The 25,374-nt window shown below is 39.6% G+C and overlaps 1 protein-coding gene across 2 annotated transcripts; it reads left to right on the top strand.

The window, feature by feature from the left end:
* The first annotated feature begins 2,676 nt into the window (after window positions 1-2,676).
* On the top strand, window positions 2,677-7,639 carry use1 (unconventional SNARE in the ER 1 homolog (S. cerevisiae)). 2 transcript variants are annotated; one of them, XM_031307437.2, is made up of 8 exons: window positions 2,677-2,845; window positions 3,443-3,492; window positions 3,583-3,661; window positions 3,803-3,955; window positions 4,448-4,463; window positions 4,593-4,623; window positions 4,874-5,036; window positions 5,919-7,639. In XM_031307437.2, exons 1-8 carry the CDS (start codon window positions 2,708-2,710, stop codon window positions 6,099-6,101), a joined length of 813 nt encoding a protein of 270 aa, XP_031163297.1. In that variant the 5' UTR covers window positions 2,677-2,707; the 3' UTR covers window positions 6,102-7,639. The 2 variants fall into 2 exon arrangements, with proteins under 2 accessions (XP_031163297.1, XP_035863445.1); XM_036007552.1 differs by lacking the exon at window positions 2,677-2,845 and adding an exon at window positions 3,025-3,303.
* Window positions 7,640-25,374: the final 17,735 nt, after the last annotated feature.

Below are 25,374 nucleotides of genomic sequence, written 5' to 3'. Positions count from 1 at the left end.
CAATAACTTCCATCTATTGTACACAGTGACAAATTTAACAATAAATTGTACCACTACACAGGACACACATCTTTATATGGGTTTTATGTTGTTGTTTTTTTTAATTTAATATAAATATTTGTATGGAAAATGCCTAATTCTTTTTCAATAGCCTCCATGTCATGTTATCCAGTGACTCAATTTAACATGCACTGTATGACACACTTCAAAGTCAGGTGAAGTTTATATTTATAGTCCTTAATCACTGTAGTGTTTTAAAGGGCTGGACCTCCTTCATATATTAGGCTGCAGACCATTTATATATATATCCCCAAATGTGTAATATGTGAGAGATGTCAGGGAGCTCTACATTTAATTTTCTATGTGCTTCACTTTCTACCATCACATTTATTGCAGGATGGGTCAGTGGAACCATGAAAACATGAAACCAGTCTGGTCTATACTGTAGTTGATGTTGATAAAACAGTAACATGATAGACTTTGCCAAAATGACATGTTTTGGGGTGAGAAATTACAATAATATTGGTAAAAAAGAAATACATTAGCCACAGTCATCGCACCTGATTTTATTGGGTGAGAGGTTAATAAGCCATTACACATAATGATGATCATGATGTAGATTGGCAGGAAGTAGTGAGAGGCCCTCACCTTTGCCTTTATTTATTTATTCTGGCTCCTTAGACGTGTGGACAGACTTGTAGCCAGTAGCGTGGTGCCAGTCCCGAGTGATGATGACGAAAGCAAAGCTCCTTGCCTGTGTTCTTCTCCACTAAGACATATTGTCAAACAAACATTATGTAATAGACTTTTCATTAGTTTTTTCATATCAATAATATTAAGAAATGAATCTGTTGGTATCAAGTGGCTCCCCCTACACTTCCACCTAATCTTAGACCTACCTGCTGCCTTCCCCTGTCTTTCCTGATCCACCATCCTCACACCTGAATGAAATGAGCTCACTGTTAAATATAGCAGCCTATATTCAATTCTTAAATCAGCCTAGTGATGGCATCTGATAAGACAACTATTATGCAGTAAGGTTGTGCTGCTGTTGAAATTACATTCACATTTTGTATTTTAAATATTTATATATTTTTTTCATATTTATTTATTTTTCTTCTTGTCATTTATTGTGCATGCTACCTTATATTTACCAGTTGTTATTTGACCTTAAGAAAATGGGATTGGTACCATGGTTTAACCAAAATCTAAATGTAGCTATCAGCAACATTAGCTTGCATTAAGTTAGCAAACACTAGCCAGTCTGTTAACATGGATATTTGCAAGCCTCCAAGTTTGGTAGCAAATATATGCATATATCCATGGTAAACCAGAGTTATAGCATTAGTTATGTTTTCCAGATTATTCTCATTATTGTACATGGTACCTTATATGTATCAGTTTTCAGCTCAGCAACCACACGAATATAATGTAAGAGCTCTAAACCATACGAACGACACAAGCAACAGGAGCAAAAATAAAAGACAGTCGTTTAAAAAATGCGTTTGGCTTCTGCAGATAAAAAAAAAAAAAAAACGAGACTGAGTAAGTGTTGGAGGGGAAAACAAGATTGTGAATCGTATTAAAGGTTAAAACCATTTACTGTAAATATTAACAGTCTATGGTTAAATAACGGGCTAAAACATTTGGATTAAATATAAATTCACTGTTCATTGTTGCTGGTTGGACAATTTTACCGTGACGGTCCGCTTTTTATTTTTTATTTATTTATTTATTTTTTTAACTTTATTTCACAAAAGTAGTTAACATGAGTTCAGTCATTGCAATACGTAAACAAATAAAATACAAAAATATATACAAATAATATACCTAATAAAATAAAGAGATTTACAATATTACATAACTTTCTATCTTTACATTCAAAATAAGTAATAATATGTTTCCCTTCAAGTGTGATTGTATGTTTTGTTTTAGATACCATATAATCTTCAAAGTTTTTCCAAAATGCAATACAAAATGAACAACCATAAAAAGATGGGTTAACGACTCTTGTTCTGTTTTACAAAAACTACAGTAGTTATCAACAGGCATGAATTTCGGGACAGATAGGTTTGTAGGATATATTATGTAATATTTTCAAATGTAATTCCCTAACTTTGTTTGTGAGTGTCACTGCCCGATGTGAGTCGAGTGCAGATGTAAGTCACGCATGCGTCACTTTGCGACAAGTAGCCTACAAGATGCTAACGGCTTTTTGAGCTAACGCACAGTCTATGAGCTAACGTTAGCAATCAAACAATCATAGATAGCTAAAACATTTTTGAAATGACTGCTGCTGCTGGCTACAAGTTAGCAATCAAACACAATAAAGGCTGTCACTTAATGGCGTTTTGAGCTAACGTTAGCAATCAAACAGTCATAGATAGCTAAAACGTTTTTGAAATGACTGCTAGCTAAAAGTTAATCGAACACAACAAAGGCTGTCACTTGAATGGCGTTTTGAGCTAACGTTAGCAACCAAACCGTCATAGATAGCTACAACGTTTTTGAAATGATTACCATCTTCTGTTATTGTATGTAAAGAGAAACGTTTATTATTTTATAGATTTCACAAATTTCAGTATGACACGTTATGCCGTAAACAGTTTAAATCTGAGCATGCGCGACTCACATCTGCACTCGACTCACATCGGGCAGTGACAGTGATACTACCGTGACGCTCCGCCCTACGTCTTCTCTGTGCTGTATGGCGTCATATTGTTGCGACGGTGTGTCAGTTTCAAACATGGCTTCTAGATTAGAAATCAATTTTATCCGATTATTGTCCCGCTGTGAATCTATAGCGTCGGAGAAACGAGGAGAAACGGAATGGAGGTTAGAAAAGGTAAGACGGTGCAAACACGGACTGAATGGGATTGTTCAGTGTTGTTTTTCTCTGACCTTCGTCAGCTAAAGTTAGCATGACAGTTGTTATTGTGAACGTTAACGTTAGCTGCTGCAGCTGCGAGCCGCTCGGTCTGTCAGCCACGTCGTCACAGAAGCCACCGACAGGATTTTCTTCTAGATGTTACCTTTCAGGAGTGTTTACCTCTCCGACACACGTTACACATTAAACACATTTAACCAGTGTTACAGTTGACTTGTAGAATGTTTGCTAGCTATGTTAGCTTACTCAGTCGCGTTAATATTACACAGTGCATTTCAACAGTTAACTGTTAAAATTGGTAACGTTACACTTCATATTCACACTTTAGCACTCAGTTTCCAGTTTATTAGATACATCTAGCTAACACTAATGCAGTGTTATACAACATGCCTGCAATAAATCCTACCTTCATGAAGGTTATAATATATGTTGATTAAACTTTATGCAAAAGACAGAGGCAGCTTGGTATCTCTGAAGTTCACGTCTGTTTAAAACTATCTAAACAAATGTCAGCTGACGTATACAACCACTGTTTGTGTGTTTTCTCTCCACTAGTATGTTGGTGCCCTGGAGGAGATGCTGGTGGCTCTGAGGAAAAGCCTGAGGTAACATCTCTCATTAAGGTCGTGCATCTTAATGTTTTATTATTGCTCATATGTAAAACCCAAGTCAATAACAACCTGTGCTTTTTGCAGCAAACCCACAGCGGAAATGCTGACTGAATACACAAGAAAAGTAGATTTTCTGAAAGGACTTCTTGAGGCAGAGAAACTGGTCAGTGGCAATATTTTACAAGTTCATCATTTTCAAGATTACTGGCATTTTCCACATTATTGCCACTTTAATATTCATGGCAGTACTTTCTCCTGTTCAGACAGTTTTTTGATCTCATGTCGTTGCTGTCCTCGTTCACAGTCTTCACCAACAGAAAAAGCTTTAGCTAATCAGTTCCTCGCCCCCGGACGAACACCCACAATAGCCAACGAGAGGATGCCTGTCTCTAAAACTGTCCACATGCAGACGAAGGCCCGGTGTACAGGAGAGATGAGGGACGAGCTGCTTGGCACGGTAGGATGAGATGTACACGGTTGAGCTAAAATGCAGAGTGGTCAAGATATAAGGTTCACTACTGAGATTTAAACGCTGTAGAAATAAAAGCTGATGGATGACATCTGCATTGTTTTGCTCACTACTTTCCTCGCCACTGTCGCACTAAATGCATGCTCTTGGGGGATTTACTAGAATTGTTGGGTCCTTCTTGTATGTTATAGAGTGTGGTCTAGACCTACTCTATCTGTAAAGTGTCTTGAGATAACGCTTGTTATGATTTGATACTATAAATACAATTGAATTGACTCCACCTCCAGATAGTAGTCAATTTACAATTTGTTCACCATTTCAAAGTTGGACAGTTTAGCCCCTAGGCTGCACTGCATTTTAGAGTTTGGCTTTCCAAATGAAATACTTATAATGTTTGGTAGAAAAACTAGATTAAAAGAATAAATAATTAAGGCCCCGTTCTGTCCAATTCACACATGTCCTTCTTTTGTGTCCTTACAGGGGGTATCAGGCAAAGGTAAGAAATAGTTTTAATACAAAGGCATCTTAAATTCAGTGTCTTGACTGAAAAATGATACTTAATATTTAAACAGGCTAATCTTCTGATTGAGAGTGATATGATGAAGTTCTCCTTTCCTCTCTATAGGCATGTCAGAAACCGACTTGCGAAACAGAAGGTAAAGCTGCACATATTATTTCTTGTCTCAAAGAACTAATGTATACTGTATTTATTTAGCTACATATAGGGCTGTAACAAACCGTGATTGCTGCTGTAAAGTTCAGGCTCGTTCCAAGCTCTGTTAAATCATAAATCCCTCCTCACTGCCAACTGCTTTTCAAACTATGGCAAACTAGGAACTTGTATCACTTTTTGTTGTAACTGTGCCCAAAATCAAAATGTTAACCAGGCTGTCCCACCTTGTGCAGAGGTCTTCCTCTGGATGAGCGTCAGTCTGCTGCAGAGCTGGAGGCCGTCCTGCAACACCACCACAACCTGCAGGAGAAACTTGCTGAGGACATGCTTCACCTGGCCCGCAACTTGAAGAACAACACTCTGGCAGCACAGAACATCATCAAACAGGACAACCAGGTAACTGCACAGACACTATCGCAGTATTCATCACACTGTATTGACAACGTTATGGTTACTAAAATAACTTAACGGTGGAAAAAAGAATCACTTATATGAAGATGATTAAAAAAAAAACCTTGATTCAAAGAGTTTGTCTTTAAAGGTGGAGTAGGTAAGATTTATAAAACTAACTTTCTGTCATATTTGCTGAAACTGACCCTATGTTCGAGTAGAACTACATGAAGCAGGTAATAAAAATAAAAAAAATCTCCTCTGGCACCACCTACAGCCTGTAGTGCAATTTACAAAATTCCACAGCTTCCTGTTCAGATGCTCCAATCATCTAACTGTGTGTCAATCACTGCTCATGCATACGCATTAATTCTCCCTTGTGGGGGGAGGGGCTTAGGAGACCGTTTTGGGCTTTAGCGGATAGGGGGGGAGGGACTGAGAAGTTAGTGACACAAAATTAGTGTCTGTCGATTACTCGTTAACAGTGTATTGTATTTTTGGTTTATTGCCCAGCTCTATGTCAGACTTCAACATTAACCAAGCAATGTTGAATTTTTGCCAATATGTTTTCATATGTCAGATATTTGCATTTTCTGTGAGAAATGGTTTTTGACATACAGTAGATGTATTTTTGAAAGTTTTTTAGGTTTTAAGTTGATGTTTCTGTTCCTCAGACGTTTACTTCTGCTGATGCCATGCGTCTCACCTGATTCTGTCCACACGTGGGCGATATAAGACAAATTACATTCCCAACCAACCTATGAACCCTCTACATGAAAACTAGTTCAGCAGTCTCTGAATAAGAAAGCAGAGTTGTATGTTTGTGTGTTTAATATTTATCTCTATGTTTGCATAATTAGCTGTGTGTGTGTGTTCTCTCCCTCCCAGACTCTGAGCCAGTCTATGCGTCAGGCAGACATGAACTTTGAGAAGCTGAAGACGGAGTCGGAGCGACTGGAGCAGCACACCAAAAAGTCCGTTAACTGGCTGCTGTGGCTGATGCTGATCCTGGTCTCCTTCACCTTCATCAGCATGATCCTCTTCATCAGAATCTTCCCCCGTCTCCGATGATGACTGCCTACAAACTCAAACTCTTTAGTCCTGCGTCCTCCTGTTTTTACAGAGCAGTAACTACATAGGCCTCATTGATTCACGCAGCTCGTCTGTATGTGTGATACAGATCAGTAGTGGTCAGAACCAAAACAACGCAGTTTGATGAACTGAAACATTTGCACTTTTGAAACACAAATTCTTCCTCTAAACAGGCTGATGGAAGTTAAAAACGTGGCGTCATTATTCCATTTTGTTTTTTAAAATTGGATAGAAAGTGAATGGAGGTCATGAGCTTGTTGTTGGAGGGTTTATAGAATATAGTCTTAATACCCAGACAGCAGGGACTGAGCCTTAATTATTTGAATCCCTCCTCAGGTAGGCTGGTGCCATTTAATACATGTATGTAATTTCTCACCTAGTGCGACTAAATCATCTTTTGTAGAACAATTTTTTTTTCGCCAAGCATACATCTTCAAGAGTTCACGAACCATCCACCATCTGCTGCACACAGTTTCAACACTATATAGAATGAATTGAATATCTAAAAATGCAGAATTATAAATTGCTGTAAAAGTGCTAAAACTCAGAATAGTTTTGCTACACTTTAACTGCCCCTACTTAGCATTTGAAAGCTCAAAAAATGTTTAATACATGGTTTAGAACACAATACTGTTGTAAACAGGACATTTTAAAGTGGTTGTCAACTATTCTAACTTCTCCTATGAAGACATGTTATATTATTAAATTATATTTACGGAATTATCATTCATTAGCGCAGCCTCCACTTATTGTTGCCCACAGGTTTTATAGTTGTTGACAAATTAACACACACATTTAAATCCGTCAATGACTACATTATAGTGTGTTATGAACCATTTATTAAATGTTTATACAGTGCTTATGAATGCTAAATAAGGGGGTTAAAATAAAATGGTAAAATGACATATTACAAATTACGAAACATATTCCAAGCATTTAAATTTTTATTCGTTCACCTTTCCATATATGTCCAATATCCTCATGTTTATTGTTTTTAAGTCTGTATGTGTTTGTGGTTGATTCCATAAATGTCTGTCAGGTGGGGATATCTGTTATGTTGGTGATAACTGCGGAGGCTGCTGATGTTGAAGGAAGATTTTTCTTCTCATTAAAATGACTAACCCCGTGCATTACATTATTCATAGCAGCTGTTTGTTCATGAGTGTAAGATCACAAGCAATTAGTTATTATTCCAAGAAAGTATGAAGATGCTAAATTACAACCATTTCCTTTATTTAATTGTTTAGGCATAATGTGTTGTGGGAGCTGTGTATGACTTTTTTCCCTCATAAACTAAAATAGGAAACTGCGCCCTCTGATGTTGAAAATGTCTGATGCAGTGACCTCATGTGACCAGAGTGTGTCAGTCACATCCTGAACATGTGAACAGATAATGGCCTCAATGACCCTGATGGTCCGATCAAGCCATGAATCCTAAATTAACCCCTACTCATTTAGAAGTGGTCTGAGGACTGAAGTATGGCTAAATAAAGGCAGTCGGCCACAGAAAAAGAACACAGCGACCATATGTGACTTCTGGGTGTTCTGTGCAATCTCTGTCAGCTACGTCATTTAGCCTGATAACATTTGGGAATTGCTGCTGCAAAACTGTTTTTAATGCAAGCAGACACACTAAAAAAGCTTCTAGGAGGTTAACATTCCTGCTCTGTTGTCAGTCTGGCTGTCGTCTAGAGGACTAGGGAGCTGACTAGCTTGTCCAGGCTTGCTTCCTGCCCCTGGCCCTTCCTCTCTCCTCTCTCCCATCTCCCTGGCTGCTGCCCCTCCTCACGGCTGGCTGGTGGGTTGGGCCGAGGCCTGGCCTGCCCGTGTATTTTAGGATCCCTGGGGGGTATATTGCCTGCTGGAAGCCGAGGTATGCAGGCCACCAGGAGACCAAATGAGGTTCTGTCACTGCTGAGGATCATCATCCCTCAGTTAAATCACAGCTGTTGGCGCCTCCATTCTCAGGCCTTTGCTAATGCTCTTCTGGCTGCGTGATCCGCTCTCTGAGGCTGCAGCTACAGTACATGACTTCATCAGTGGTGTGGTTTCTCGTGTTCATTATGGTTGTATTATCCCGTTAGTTTCATTTTAGTTTCTTACACAGACTCCAAAGTCTGGCAAGTGTTAAGTAAGAGTTCCTATATTAAGCAAATGCCTCGAGAATTCATGAATGGCTCTTTTAACCTCTGACCCTGAAACCTGAATTGGTTCCTTCCTGCACTCATCTCCCACAGGCACACTCTGAAAATAGTGTTTGACGCTCTGTGCTTGTAAATTGAGCTGGATCAATTCAGTATCATTGTATAATAAGACCCTTTATGAAGGGGTACATTTTTGCATTAAAATATATAACCATCTTATAAAATGTAATGTATTGTTGTAGATTTAAAACTACCCAACATAGTTCAAACAAGTTACACAGTAATCATCAATAATAACGATACTACCCTGACAGGAACAATTCTGCCGTAAGTACGTTTTGCTGCGAATACTTTTGTACTTGAGTAACGTTATGAATGCAGGGCTTTTACTTGTAATGGAGTATATCGTGGGATTGCTGCGTTTAATTAAACAAAAGATCTAAAATAGCTACCAACACTGGTTATTAATGGCTAATAAATCATTTTCCAATGCTTTATAAATCAGTTATAAGTAATAACAAGAAAAATGTTTTGTTTGGTTGTTAAAAAATCCTATTGACTGGTTGCATCAGTTTTAGCACTTCGCCTCTAGAAATAGTCTGCAGACATTCAGGACCGAAATCCATTTATCAACAACTTATTAACAACTTTCAATTTTGATGATTAAAACCCTTTTTCAATGACTTATTAACATTTATAACTGCAGACTTGATGTGTGAAAGGAAAATGGAAATGATAAACAGCAGCCCAAAGATTTTCACAACCTGGGATCCCCAAACAATGTTCTTATTAATGGCACAGTTAATTTGCACATTTTGGTAAACAAGGATATTGTTTGATATTGTACCTCTGATATTTGAGCTTGTTTGTGTGTGTGTGTGTGTGTGTGTGTGTGTGTGTGTGTGTGAGAGAGAGAGACAGAGAGAGAGAATGAGTATGTTTTTAATTGGTTTGATCTATCCAAACAGCAGAGAGCAGAGGAACAAATTGTTAAGCATGAGAGAACTTCCATCCCTTCTCAGCGCAGCGCTGGGCCTGTTAAACACTAACACTCCAGTCTTTTTAATTTAGTTTTTGGCTGCAGCTACAGTGAGGATTTAGGTTGCCTACAGAGATGAAAGAGATTTTCCTTTCATTCTCTTTTTTCCATGTGCTTCCTTCATGGAGCAAAAGGGTAAAGAGGGCTTTTCTTTTTTCTCTTTTTTTTTTTGACAGTTTTAAATGTGCTGTAATGTTAATGACCTAATGGGAGCGTAAAAGGCTGCACTTATGATGTGAGTGACTATCTCACACACACATACTCATTCAGATTCATGGAAAACAGACCTGATATGCTTCTGTCTTTACGCTCAGTCACTGAGGCAAGGTTTGGAATTGCTCAGAATTTATACAATTTACAGTTAAATCCCCATGTGTCAATAAATGCCTTGATTTTCTTCTATTGACTGGCTGCTTTTATGGTTTAATTTTCCAGTTTTTAGTTCTTAGTTTCCACTTTTTCTTAGGTTAGACATGGAAATCCTGTCTACATCTAGATAAGGGTTAATGGACGGTTAAAACACCAGGGACAAGGATAGAAATAAGTCAAATTTTATCGTTATTGTAAAGATTTTGTCAATAAACCAAAACCAACTTTGGCGGTGCAATTAACCTTTTTTTACAGAGTAGTTTTTAAGTTTACAAGGCACTACTGCATTGGTAGGCTTCAGCGATGATTTCAGTGGAGGAGTCTGTGTCTTCTGATCAAAGTTGCACCACTGTTGATCTCAATCTCTTAATCTCTCTTGTCTACACAGGTGCTGTGGAAGATTCTCTGTTTTCATTTTGCCGTTACTGTTTCCCTCGACAGGACCCGCCTCCCTGTGTGTGTGTGTGTGAGACTGTTTCTGTATCTCTGTCTGTTTTTGTGGTTGTGTTGTGTCTGTGGCTCTTCCTCAGTTTAATGAGGGCTCATGTCAAAGCTCTCTCACACACATATGTACAGCTGTGTTGTGGCAGCTCTCTGACTGGAGCGTTGAAGTATAGCTAAAGCACCTAGAAGGACCACTTTCACCTACTATATCTGTGACAGCTGAGGATCCAGGTTGATTTCAGAGAAAATCCACCGAGAAGTAGAGATAAACCAAGCAGCCATAACAGCACTTCCTTCGCTGTGTGTTTGCGTCTGTACATGCCTGTGTATTTTCGCCTGTGCATGCATGTATGTTTATTGCACCCCAAAGACCTGAGCCATATGTCATTCTCTGCAGCCCCCTGTTGCCCCCCTATGACTCGCAGCCTAGTGTCAACATGTGGGTTAATGCACTGAACCTTTCAGCCTATTTGTCTGAAAGAGTCCCCAGTGAAAGAAAAAAAACCTTCCTGCTGGTTTCTGCTCAGCTCTTTGATGTATAGAGCCTAGGTAGTGCTGCTGCTGAGAGGCTTAATTTATTGGTTCTTTGCTCCTTCACCTTTTAGTGATTCAGGATCTCCCAGCGGGCAGGAATGAAGACCGCGGCTGTTGCTGGTACTACAGGAGGCTTTGTGGCTTGATACTGAGAAGCAAAGCGTGTCTGCCTCTAACTTGACCAAAGGACAGCAGACTTAAAGGAATAGTGTTCAACATTTGGGGGCAATATAACATATGAAATATTATATAACATATAATATGATTTGCTTTCTTGCCAAGAATTTGATGCCTGTGCAGTAAATATTTAGCTGGAGCCATATAGCTTAGCTTAGTTTAAAGACTGGAAACAAGGGGAAACAGCTAGCCTGGCTCTGTCCAGCATCTCTAAAGCTCACTGATTAACATGTTTTGTCGTTTGTGTAAAAGTGACAATTTTGTGGTTTAGGGTTTTTGCAAGGCAGCAGAGACTCCAGGAAGTTAATTCTCTTAAACCAAGAAATAGGCTGCCACATAATCTCAATTTTACACTTTAGAGCTGCAATGACCAGAAAAAGAACTGGCAACTATTTCTGATAATTGATTGACACGTTATTTCAAGCAATAATTCCACACACACATTCCCGGGCTCCAGGTTCTCACATGTCAGGATTTGTTGCTTTTGTCTACTTTATATTATACAAAACGAAATAGTTGGGGGTTTTGAACTGTTGTTTGGACAAAACAAGTCATCCGAAGACGTCACCTGTGTCTTGTGTTTCGTGTGAAACGTATTTCCTAAGATGTCCAACTATTCCTGGTGTTTAAAACTAGAATTGTGACTGAGATAAGAAGGTGCAGGTGTCTTGGATGCAGCACTTGTTTTTCTCTATAGACTGAAGCTTTGGGCTGGGAATCGCTGCTCAGACAAGGACAAGGCCTTGAGGTAATAACTGTCAACAATGTACTGTAAAGGTGCTGTGGACAGTATGAAGCGGGAGCAGTTGGGGCTTTGGGCTCCGCCTGAGGCTGGAGCCAAGACTAGGATGTGTCCTGGAGGATGAGGGGTGAAGGGTGTGGGGTAATGTGTTGTTTAATAAAAATGAGAAGTTAGAACCAGGCACACCTCTCCTGGGCCTCCTCAATGTTCTCCCCCAGGAGGCCCCAAGCTGCCAGCAGGTGCAAGGCCCCTCCTGAAACAAGGGAGGCTCCTCAGGGTAGCAGATTAGGGGTGTGTGTGTATGTGTGTGTGTGTGTGTGTGTGTGTGTGTGTGTGTGTGTGTGTGCGTGCGTGCCTGCGTGCCTGCGTGCCTGCGTGTGTGTGTGTAAAATACCGTGTTGATAAAAGGACTGGACCCTTGGCTAAGTTGTTATTTGCGTGGATGTTTGACACCAAGGTTTTTTTCAAGGGTAGTTTCAACATCATTCATCACATGTTTTGTCCAGTAAGTTGGTATGTCAAGGCCAACCAAATGGACCTTGATTCATTACAAATACAACAGTGCTACATTTTGGTAAAAGAAAATCTTCTCCAAGGTTTCCAGCAACATGTTGCTTTCTCAGTGTAGCCTCTGAGAAAATGCAGCCCAAATAGAGAATGTTAGTATTTCAATATCTTGAGATTCTTACAAAAGTGGAGTAGACAATACTGTCCTCTCAAATCCATCATATTCCAACCAATCCAGATCAATAGTGATGCTGCTTGTTCGGTTGTCAGACTCCAGCTCTTTGCATTTAACTATTGATTCTTTTCTTTGTCTGTTTCTTCGGCCTTGTTAGGGGAAGATGGGGTAAGAGGTTGCTTACAATAGTGAGCATCTTCAGCGATAGATAGAAAAGGTCTTCTGTAGGCGCTCGTGGGCTACTGAAAACCAGTGAGATAAAATCGGATAAGTAGTAATATGGAATGGATGTTTTTTTTGTAACAGGCTCAACCCTGTGCTCACGGCACTGTGCTTTATAGTGCAATATAAAACCATTCATATATGAATGAACGGCCTAACTCCTCCTGCAGGGTGAGTATGTTTGACTTGCAGGATACATTTGGCTGCAAAAGGCTGTTGTATTATTGGAAACCCCTGAAATATGACTAAAGCATAGATAAAACTGTAGAAGAGTGAAGAGTAGATTTATACAATAGCTGAGAAAGGCTGATGGACAGGAATGTAACTAAGTACATTTACTCAAGTGCTGTACTTAAGTGCAATATTTAGGTACTTTATACTTACATTTCAGAGGAAAATATTGTACTTTTTACTCTGCTTCATTTATTACATATTTTGCAGATTAAGATTTTACCAATAAAACATATAAACAAAAATATAAATAAAATATGATACACTGTAACAGATTAAAATACCCAGCAGTAAATAATATACAACAATAAAATGCTACTTTCACATTAATACACATCAGTAACAATAATCCAAAAATATAACAATATAACAATCACAATCGTGTTTGACTGCATTACTGGTGTAAAAATTGCACTTTTTCGTAAATGTCACGCTGGCCTCGACAACTGCTGCTGTAACAGATATTGATATAGTATTCTCTCTCATTTGTTATTTATCTGTATCGACAACTTCTTTCCCAATTTCACCTCTTCCTATCCTTCTTCACCCTCTCCTCTCCCCCTCTGCCTCAATCCATCTCACACTGCAGCATGATGAGAAGAGAAACGTGTAGCTGAATAAAACATCACAGCACCAGGGAGAAAGGTTGTGAGAAACCTTGACCTGCAGTTGTAATGCTTAAGATCAGCGTTGGAGTTATTATTATTATTATTATTATTATTATTTTTATTTATTTCTTTTTTTTTACAACTTAAATACATCTTTTGGCTGAACCCTCTCCATAGCTGCTGCAAGTCAGTGGAATAATTTAGGCACAAACTGTGCTGTTGCTGAAGGACACTAAGAAATTGATTTTGTATTGAGCGTCTTCTAGATTTTCCTTTGTTATGCTGCAAATAAGAAGATAAAATATGCTCCGGTAACTTTTGAATCTTGAATCTTTTCATTCTGTGACTTGTGATGTTTAACATCACTTCACTTATCTGTGATTGACGCTGATGAGTTAAAGCCCTGATCTCCCTATTGTCTGAGCGGCAGGCAGGTGATAGGGCATTGAAGAAGACTGTCTGGCAGAGCTATTGATCAGAGTTCAGGATACAGCAACAATCAGCAAAACAACTCCAAACACACAGGAAATCCAATATGGCTGAACATGACAGAAGACACAAGACTAAAGAGAGTTGAAGAGCACAGTCAAAAGTTTACATATACTTGTAAGGGGCATGTGTGTTATGACAGTATTGGAATTATTATTATTTTTTATAATAATTTCTTCTGAAAATATAAAAGAATCACATAATATTTGGTTGCATGCCTCTTAGCACTTTTCACCATCAACAATCTTCTGGCAAAATTCTGCTCCTGTTGGCAGAATTGGTGCAGTTCAGCCAAATGTGTTGGTTTTCTTGTATGGACTTGTCCTTGTTAGGGCAGTCCACATATTTTCAGTGGGGTTGAGTTCAGTACATTTATGACTACGACTCCAAAAGCATAATGTTAGCTTGATTTAGCAATCCTAAAACCACCCAATTGCGTCCAAGATTTAACTTTCTAGCTAATGGTTTGATTTTGCCCTTTTTTTAAGATCAATTTTGTATTGTTTTTTAATCATTAGACATACAGAACAGAGGAACACAAATTGAACAAGAACAAAAACCCTCTCCCACCCCCCACCCTCTGTGGTCTCGAGGAAAACAGAACAAATAAACAAACAGAAATCACACCTTGCCTAGTCACTCTCCTCTATTTCTTGTGGCGCTGAGGTCATTAGGTCTGATATTGTGCTGCTGTGCTTTTCCATAGGTTGATAGTCAATGATTTGGCTTTGTTAATCCTTGCTGTAGAGAACTCAAGCATAACTATGTCTAGAGAATACGCTAACCACTGTTTTATACAAAGCGAGTGAGGGGGGAGCCATCGTTGAGCTATCATTGTCTTGGTTGCAGTTGAGTCGGCTAGCCAGATTTTCCTCTGTCTCCCAAGCAGGTGTAATTTAGAGTCGTCATTAAGTAACAAAACAATCAGGTCAGTAGGACTTCGACATCCTATCACATCAGATATTATTGATGTTGTTTTATTCCAGAACTCGTGCACCTGTTCACACTCCCAGACCATGTGTAGGAAAGTTCCAGTTTGTTCAGGTTGACAGAACGTGCAATAGGGAGTGGGAATGACTTTAGAGACGTATCTCTTCTGGGGAGTCCAATATGTCCTATGACATATGTTGAAGTGGATATACTGGTGATTTGGATTCTTGGAACAGTGGAAAATGTTGTCCCAAACTGTCTCCCAATTAATTGCGTTCCCCTAAGGGCTAAGCTCTTGCTCCCATTTCTTTACTATTGGGAGTTCTCCTATGGATACTTGCATCAGTTTAGCATACATCTTGGACACTAATCCTCTCACAGGAAAATCAACAAACCATTTAATGACTGGGTGCGCCTCAAGACTGTTTCCCCATGGCACTCCATAACATTTTAGGGCTGATCTTAAGCGAAGATAAAAGAAGAAGGATGTCCTGGGGACCTCAATACTAGCTGCCCTGAAGAATTCTGAGGTAATCTTGCTACTCCGCAGGCAGCAACCCAGCCACAGAGCGTTATACTACCACCAACAACATGCTTGACAGAAGCTACAGTGTCCTCAGGGTTGAATGCCTCACCCTTCCTCCTCCAAACATACCTCCTGTCATTGTGGCCAAATAACTCCATCTTTGATACATCTGACAAAAAAACTCTCTTCCAGAAGGTTTTTAGCCATGAGACCAAATAAGATGTTGGACGGTCGGTCGGTCCACCCCATTACAAGACAGATAAGGAATAAATCTGAAACAGCATAGATGCAACAAATAAAACTGGTGTAGTCCTTAACTTTCAAGAGCCAGCTGACATGTTTTAGCCACACTAGCAGCCTGGCTTTAGGGATGGCAATGTTGGTCGGTCAGTTGGCCCACCACTTTGGTCCAGACTGAAATACCTAACTATTATTAGTGGATGGATTGCCATGACATTTTGTACAGACATTCATGATCCCCAGATATGACTTTGGTGATCCCCTGCCTTTTCTTATAGCACCATCATTAGGTCAAAATTATAATTTGTCCAATACCTGGTTTATGACCTAATACCTGCTAAACTAATGACCTTCCAATCAGCCTGTGTTTAGTGCTAAATGCTAAAAGTGCGAATGCTAACATACTAAACAAAGGCAGTGAACATGGTAAACATTATTCCTGCTAAACGCTACTGTTAGCATTTAGCTCAGTACTAGTCTTGCATTGCCAGACCTTCCTTCACAGCACTGCGGAGGAGGGTCTACACAGCATTCTGGGATGGGAGAAAAACGTGCTCTAGTTTATTGGTATTTCTTTAAACCAATCACAATTGTCTTGGGCGGTATTAAGCGCCAGACAGAGCCACGGTGCCACTGCAAAATGGCCTCTGGAAGGAACTTGTTTTGGTGGAACGTGTACGTTCAAAAGTTGTTTTAGTCGTGCAACAGAAAACTCAGATTGGACAGATAGGCTAGCTAGCTGTCTGGATTTACCCTGCAGAGATCTGAGGAGCAGTTAACCATAGTCCTCATAAATCGACCAGTGTTTAAAATTACAACACAAAGAAAGCAGAAGTTAACGGACATCTGGTCGAAAAGAGTGACATCCGGACCGAATTTCCGGCAGCACAGCAACAATCCCCGTAGTGGAACGTCGTGGATATAGACTAGCTAAGTACAGCCTCACAGAGCCGTTAGCATGGCTGTAGACTCGTAATCTTGTTTGTTTGTCGTAGAACTCACTTGACTGGGTGTGTGTACCTGTGTTCCAGCAGCTTCTACATCATTGAAGACTTGTTTTTATGGTGAGACTTGGATTACATCTGACCATCAACTGTCTCTCAGCAAAGTGTGACTGTTTGGGTTTTCTCCCAGACCTTAGCAAAGAAACCACTGTTCCCAGTACTCACTTGTTTGCCCTGATGATCTTGGGATCAACCTGAAGCTGCTTTGACATGGCCACACATGTCAATCCTGACTTGTCCTGATTATGCACTTTCTCAGATCTGCACTGAGCTCTTTGGACTTTCATTGTGATGATTGTGGCTCAATTATAATGCATGCAGTCAGACAAGCCCTATTTATACAGGCACAGAAAAGTTACCAACTAGTAAATCATAACCACTGACAGGAAGTTAAGAGGCATACAGTTAATTACATTTTAGAACTATGCCCCCCAGTATTTACAATACTAATAGTGTAAGTAGTTTTATGTATATTTTTGACCATCAAAAATGTATAAAAGAAGCCATATTTGTTTTGTTTTGTAACAATCATTCTGTCACAGAAAAAGTACTGTTGCAGAAATAATTGAAAGCCCAAACTGCCATGACTTAAGTTTCCCCTGTATGTAAACCTTTGACCACCACCTACAAAAAAATTAAGTACACAACATTTAATTAATCCAGGGACATGTCCCGCTGATATAGTTACAACATGTTCCCAATCATCACCTGTCTAATCTTAGCCTGCATGCTTGATGGCACTGCTTATTTTTGCACACACTCTGAATATTTATGTCCTAATTTGGGCTATTTTTCTCTCATGTTTTCAAACTGGTGTTTATTTATAGTGACTAGACACACTGTACTCTCACACAGCCGGCCTCCTTCAGTCATGCAATCTCATCACACACACACACACACACACACACACACACACACACACACATGGCTTGCACTCTGTCAAGTAAATGTCATTACATTACAATAATTCCAGCTTGCGTAAGTCTAAGCAACAGTTTGTTTGTTGACTCCCAGACCCCCCACTGAACTTTTACACTCATCCTACTTCCCTGATCGCGCCAACTTCCCCATCCCTCTCCTTGTGAGAACCTAAACAAACACTGTTTTTATTGTCCCCCCCCCACACACACACACACACACACACGGTTTCTCCCATTCTCAGCGTGCAGAGCTCGGCCCCCGGGGGTCACAGAGCAGTGCTGTGGTCAGTCAGGCCTAGGTCGCCGGATGTTGAAGTAGCTTGCCTCAGGGCTGGGGCTGGAAATAGTACTCGGGAAGATCGAATAGTTAAAAGCCTGGCTTCCCTGCTTCTGCTCCTCCGGGACGGAAAAGAACAGACCACACACAAACACACACTCAAACCTCTCTGTCAAACAACTGACAGGTTCTCGGGGGCCAGTACTTAGGCATCATTCCACAGGGTCAATAACAATAGTAAAAAGCAGACAGAAGAGGAAACTAATGAATGATTTTGTTTGGCAGCCATGTTGCTACTAATTTTGTCTGGGGAAGAGACGGTTAGGAATAGCTTTGCAGACGTTAGGCCAGGTTACTTTCTAAAGAATAGCAGTTAGTAACTGATGGTGTCATGAGCGCTGCAGTCTGTCTTTGATCCTCTCAGAAGAAGTAGTTCTCACCTTGGATGTGGTGTTTGCAATGTCCAGGATGGATGGTGCATGGCTGGGAGTGTTTCCTCTGTAAACACTAATACAATGCTGCTGCATCTATCCCACAGCCATGCCTCGCTCTCAGGAAGCAATTAAGTGTTTCCTCTTTCTCTTATTTAGTCTTAGTCGATCTGTGTGCCAGTGAGAAAACTAGTTCTGCACTCTGACCTGCATCTCAGGTTTATTTTTGTAAGGCAAACATATTTTTGTATTTAATTTTTCCCCCTTAATGACACATCTCTGTTATACACTATGTATAGGTTGTTGTTACAGTAAGAGCAAATACATTTCAATTGCATGTTTGTAGTTTTTTCAGATACAAGGTTTAATCTATATATTTTCAGACAATTTCCTGGGCTTTTCTTATCACTCATTAAAACATTTGGATATGGGGTGCTTTGATGGATATTTAAATCCTTAGAGGGTTGGATATATCCATTCAGGGAGGACACAGAGGGTCATTGTCAGGTCCCTGTGTCACTGGAATCCTGGGAATTTTTATCCCCGCTCTGCGCTGCATTCACAAGTCACCCTGTGGATGGTTTCACATTCAGAAATAGGCTGCCAATCAAAACAGATACTTGACACATTTTACAGAATGACACGAATGCATCTACAGCAAATGGCATCCATCTCTAATCATTAATCTACTTGTTATACATGATCATAAACATAGATGGATGAATTCATGAAAGAATAGTGGCCACCAAGATAAAAGTACCACACTGCAAAAAAATCTTCAAATGATTTGGTCAATTACTAGAATCCTAAAATGAGATTTTATTAAAACAATTGAAAAAATATAACAAGCCACAGTCATGTCTTCCCATCCGGGCCAGTCTCGGTTCCACTAGCTTTTGTAACTCAATGCAATATCTCATCTTTTTTTTGTTGTTGAAAAAAATGAAGCGTGTTTCTCAGGTTTACTTTCCATCTTCTTAATTATGAGCTAGTTGCAATGACTCAGAATCAGAATCAGCTTTAGTAAGTGTGAACACATATTGGGAATTTGATTCCGGTGTTTTGTTGCTCTTAAAGTACATACACAGAAATAGACATTCCCCTAAAAACAACAAACATAGCAGAACAACAACAAACAAAGCAGAACAGGGTAATATTTGACTACTATATACAGATATGACTTTATATATATAACAAAAGTGTATAAATACATATACATGCATACACAATGTGATTTAGAATCAGGTTTTCTTCATTCTGGAAAAGAACCCAGTTCTAAGAACTGAGCTGTTTGCACATGTGCACATTGTACAACTAGACGCATTTACGTGTGCCAAGGAAGCAACAAAACAACAGAGTGTCCCCCACATCTTCCTCTTCCCGGTGTGAGGGGAAGTGTGAGAGCCATACTTTGATGTTGTGCAGCACACGCTATCTTCCTGAAGCCAACACACCTTTTCCCCCTGATCCCTCGCTGCTCTGGGAGCTGTGACACTGACCTGACCTTTACTGTCCTGTATTTACTGTGCCTCTCTCTTTGGACGTGTTGCTCTCGCTGTCACTCTTACAATATGTGGATAAAGCTGTCACTGACACATCCTCTCAGGAAGGGCATTCAGGTTCAAGCTTGCCATGTAACGCTTCTCCCTGGTTCCTTATCAATGATAAAGCTAATCCTTTGGCCCTGCACACGGGCCCCTGAATCGCCCATCAGTGTGAGAAAAAAAGAACAAACAGAGGGGAGGGTATAGGAGCAAAGGAGGAGAAAAAATAGGAAAGAGGAGGGAGAGAAAATGAGGAGAAGACACAGAGGTCAGGAAAGAGAAAAAAGGGGGTGGAAAAAAAGGGGAAAAAGAAGAATGTGAAAAATGGAGAAGGTGGATTCATGTTTGAGAGTGTGAAGAAAAAGAGCAGGTGATGAGAGTTTGCGCACGGAAAGAGAGGAGAGGGCAGCAGAGGTGAGCTTGACAGCCTAATCTGTTTATAGATAAGTGTGTTGTGTTCCATGTGTGGGAAAAACAAGGCTCTCTGGGATGTGTGTGTGTGTGTGTGTGTGTGTGTGTGTGTGTGTGTGTGTGTGTGTGTGTGTGTGTGTGTGTGTGTGTGTGTGTGTGTGTGTGTGTGTGTGTGTGTGTGTGACTCAAGGTTAAGTGTCTTTATAAAGATCACGGGTGAACTCACAGGGACACACAGCACACATGATGAAGCGGAGTGTAACAGGGCGGAGGTCCAGGTTTACTGAAGGGTCCTATAGTTCAGGACATTGTCACAGAGATAGAGCTGTCTGAAAGAGGAAGTCAAAACCTTTGTTAGAAAATAAACTGCTATATGTCTCACTTTATCTTCAAAGTGGTTGGGGAATTCACTTGGTCAGCGTGACATATAGAACCAAAGGAAGTTAGATGTCAGGAACAAGGTCATGTGTTCAAATAGTGGCTTTTGTCACGTTTGCTTTATTGACTTCACTTCAAAATATAGACAGTTATGTAACAGCCTCTTACCATTAGCAGCAGCTTCCTGTTTGATACAGATATGCAAATAATGTTAAATAAAGCTGCAACAAAGCTGATTATTTTTTTTTTATCATTGATGATCTGGTCATACTAACAGTCCAAAACCCCAACCCATTCAATATACCAGCAAATATTCACATGTAAAAAGAGGGAACCAGAGAAATGACCTAAACAATGAATTGATTATAAAATTGTTGCAGATGATTATTTTTTTTTGTTAATCGACTAATCAAAAAAGCTCCAGTACTTTAAAATGTTTTTGCATTGGACTGGAACTTACTATGGACACTAGCTGGCCACTGGCCCATATCAAAGTAAGTAAAAAGTGAATTTCTATCGATTGTTTTTACAGCATCTCATCTTATTATATGAGAAGCTTTCCAGGTGCTTGGTCCAGGAAAAGGGATATAATAATATCAATATAACTCCTGGATTACATGTATCTATGCAAGTTTTACAGTGTGTTTTTCATCAGCTCTTCCTAACATGCTAATAAATCAATGAATGTTAAGCCTAGAGGAGCATGAATATGGAAGGAGAAAAGCAGATAGAGTGTGCTTTAAATATCTTGTGCATGCATGACTTGGGTCTGAATCTGCCGCTGAGACTCAGCAGTAAGCTGTGTACAGTAAGAGACTCTCAGAGTCTGGAAGGCTGATTGACATACAGTATGTACTCTATGATTCAAAAATCCCCAGTAATGCATAACAAGCTACTTTTTAGATGACACTGTGTGTACCCTTGGTTACAATTTCATTAGTGACAGAGGTGATTGATCAAACAGAGACAGACAGACAATGCGATGACCTGAAAGGCAGCTGTTTTCAACATGGATTATCAACTTGAGTTGTGTGGTCTGTGTGTGAGATTTATCGGATCACTGAACGCATCATAGGGCACATAATCGCAGTGTTGAGCTGACCACGGTGTTCTTTCTAAAAGCTTCCTCATCAATGGCTTAGTCTGACATCTACTGTAATAGTCAGCAGGTCCCTCATCTTCCATGCTCACAAGACAGTGATGTTTAGCAGATATAGCATTTATCACAGCTTAGTTTAGCATTTAGCATGCTAACATGTTAGCATTTAGCAAGAGGTTGAGGAAAGCGCCAGGTTCCGGTTATATTATGATGTCAAAAAAACCCTTTACAATAAAAACACAATGAAAACATTTAGATATCAATGGACCACTTTTTTTTTAGCTTATACAATTTTAATGTAATATCAATTGACTATTTATTCAACCATGATGATGATGAAGTCTGAATACATTTTGAAAAAGAGCCACAAAATACCAACGCCTGTCGTAGGCCCCCACACCCACTGCACCTGTACAGGAAGAATATACTAATTTACTTATTTACTAAGTAATGAATGAAAGTTACAGAAGGAATGCATTGATTATATATGCAAATATTTTCTGCAGATGTACCAAAATACACAACTTCCTTCTGCCACAGTTAATGTGTATGCAGTGTATCACCCATGAATCCTGTTGTGTATGCTTCTGTAAACTCCTTTTTCCGATGTCACGTGTGCAGAGGCTGCAGAGAAGTGATGAGAGGAATAGGTGTGGACCCTCTTGCTTAAATGACGACATACAGTATGTGTGACTGCATTGTGTGATTGAGAAACAACAAGGGAATCAGAAAGGGAGAGATATGCAGTTGTTCATCCCAGCTGCAGGCTACACAGACTCAAGTGAAGGAACAGCAAGTGCTAAAAGTGTACATCACGAACACAGGGAGTCGTTTGAAGAGGATAATCCAGGATTGCTTTGTCTGTTTAAACTCATGACCCTCTCCTTGGTTGACATCTCACACACATAAACACACACAGATACCCTCACGCATACACGCAGGCAGAATGGAGGCTCCTGCTTCCTGGCTCCCCAGGCAGCTAATTACTGAGCCTTCCATACCAACAAAGGAAAGAGACTCTCTCCATTCAAACATATTAATCCCTCCATTTATAGGCTGCAGCAGAGGCGACTGCAGAGAGAACGAGCAGTGGTTGGTTTTGCCTTCTGCATCTGTGTATGAGTGTGAGAAAAACAGACAGAATATGTAGAAGTTAATGTTGCAGAAGTTTATGTTGTGACAGTTGAGACAGGAGGGGGGGATGCAAATGTATGCATTTGTAATGCATTAACTTGTATGTGTGAATACCAGTTTTCCTAATAAATGCTGCTTCTCTCCAAGGATGATGAGGCAGATACCAAATCAAGATATCTGTTGGACCTTAGTGGAGGTAATGGAAATGGAAACAGGGGAGAAAAGACAGATCATTGCATCCCTAATCATGTCATTCAATGACCCCTTGTTCCCTGTATAGAAGCATCTGCATTCATTATGTTTTTATGTCCACTTATTCACTTGATACTAGTTCAATACCTTGGTGGACCTTAAAGGAACAGAAGAGACCTTGGTGAACAGGCAGGCGCATATTTTGTCGTGCTATGGCTGACAATTTGATATGTGGATATATGCTGTTTTGCCAGAAACCAGAAAGATATACACTGGGACATTGAGGGCTTGAGGAACAGCTTTCACTGATGTGATGAGTGCTGACCCTGCAGCTTTTCTTCAACTGCCAACCATCTTTGTGTCATTCAAATTCTCTGCATATCCTCCAGTCTGAATAAACTACCAGATACCAGGTGGAAATGTCCCAATTCTGCCCCAGAGCTTGTGATAAAAAAGAGAAGTGTCAACATGTTCATGACAGGCACTACGGCTTTGTGATATCCATGTTCCCAGTGAGGAATACTGCCTTTGTGAGTGACAGAACAAGAGAAAATAACATATTTAGATCTTCTTCTTTAAATCTTGAAAAAAAATGATATATTTTCATTTGCAGTCATAATTTAAAGCAACCTTTCCCAGTGAATCCCTACAACCTCACAGCACTGTATGTATGCTGACAGTATTACATTATGTTTATTTGACGTAGCCCAAAGCTCCTTACGCTTTCCACTCTGATCAGATTTAATCCTATTTATTCATAACATTGTATCCTTTTGTCCTGGTTTGACATTTGGAGTAAGTGAATTCACTGGAGTTATTTTTAGTGCCACCTACTGAAATGAAGTCGTAGTACAACAGCTGTAGTGCTGCACAAGTGCTGCATGTGTAGACTCATAACAGCACTCTAGGTAGGTTAGTGGGATAAAAAGCCAATCACTTGACTTCCTCTACTCCCACTGAAAAATTAAAGAAATTGGTGTTATGCACATCAGGGGAAGTGGGACAAGTGTGTGAAGAGAAGAAGAGAGACTGCATGTGTGTGCCTCCAGTTGGCATCAGACAGTGTCACTACAACAAAGAGATCTGTTTTGACTAGATTCCACAGCCCTTAGTCCTTCAGACCTGTGACATTTAATCTCACTAAGACCTCATTTACTCTGTTCACTGGGTAACAACATTCCTCAGATTAACAAGCTTGCTCCACAAGCTCTTAGCAGAGTAGACCTGTATATAGCCATCTAAGCACACAAACTGCACCCCCATGTGATAAACAAGAAGCCAATCTTCTACTTTATTCTCTATTCTCTTAAGGTGAGAACTGTGGCCAGATTCACCCATCCTGTAAGTGTTAGTAGGAAAAACTTCCAGGTAGTGTGTGCAGTTAGGTTCCATTCAACAGGTTTCATTACAAGAGTATTTGCTATGCAAATTTGATTGTGTACTTTCCCTACTGCAGGCAGGAATTTTACTTCCTGGCTGCAAGGCCAAGGCAGTGTGTAATGTTTACACTGCTCTATGGTACAGAGCACATTTGTTTTACCAACAAATATCACTGCTCTATGACAATGTGAAAAAGAAAATCTGGTGAAAATGTAAAAATCATTATATAATAGTTGCATGTTATCCTGTTACACAATATCGTATATGTGTTAATCAACTGTTGTATGCTGCTTGGTTCAGCAAGTTGGGACATTGTTAGTAAAAAAAAGGATTGTGTCATCTTTGCTTCATCTGTGGCTTTTCACATTGTTGGGGTTTGATTCCAAACTGCTCTGTATCTTTTTCAAAGTAATGTTCCTACTTGATAATCATATGGAAATATTTGAAAACAACAAAAAGAAGGTCTAAGCTAAAATCTCACAATAAGTCTGATAAATCACCTGGCCAATATTAGCTTACCAGATATATATATATATATATATATATAGGGGCTGTCAAACGATTACATTTTCTTAATTGCGATTAATCGTTGAATTTCTATAGTTAATCACATGTTTTATCACATATAAAACTATTATTTTGCATTTCAGAACTGTTTTTAACTACATATTAACATTGCATCTTACCAGTGTATTTTGATTGGGAATGAAATTAATGCAAAGAAAATGACTTTATGAACTTTATTTTAAGATTTGTATTTGTTTATTATATATTTAATCTAGTCACACATTTGAAGAATAGAGTCAATATTAGGGTTGTGTATTGTTTGGTTTGGATACCGGTGCTAAAGCGGTACCGGTGCCTTAATGGTGCCTGAATCGATACTTTTTAAAGGAGAACTCTGGGCAATTTTTACGTTAATCTTGATCGCTATACGTATGTGAGTACTGTCGATAGCAAAAAAAACCGAGCTGAATTGGCGCTAGCAACATGGAGCTGCTGCAGCTAATGCCGAGATCTCCCACTTAGCTAGAACGGCAGTTTTGGGGGCATAAGATAAAGATTGCCTTTGTGCCTCTTTAACAGACACAAAATGCAATTAAAA

The sequence above is a fragment of the Sander lucioperca genome, chromosome 11 (genome assembly GCF_008315115.2).
Source record: "Sander lucioperca isolate FBNREF2018 chromosome 11, SLUC_FBN_1.2, whole genome shotgun sequence".
Lineage (NCBI taxonomy): Eukaryota > Metazoa > Chordata > Actinopteri > Perciformes > Percidae > Sander > Sander lucioperca.
The sequence above is the reverse complement of the archived record's forward strand: the minus strand, read 5'-3'. Positions and strand labels throughout refer to the sequence as shown.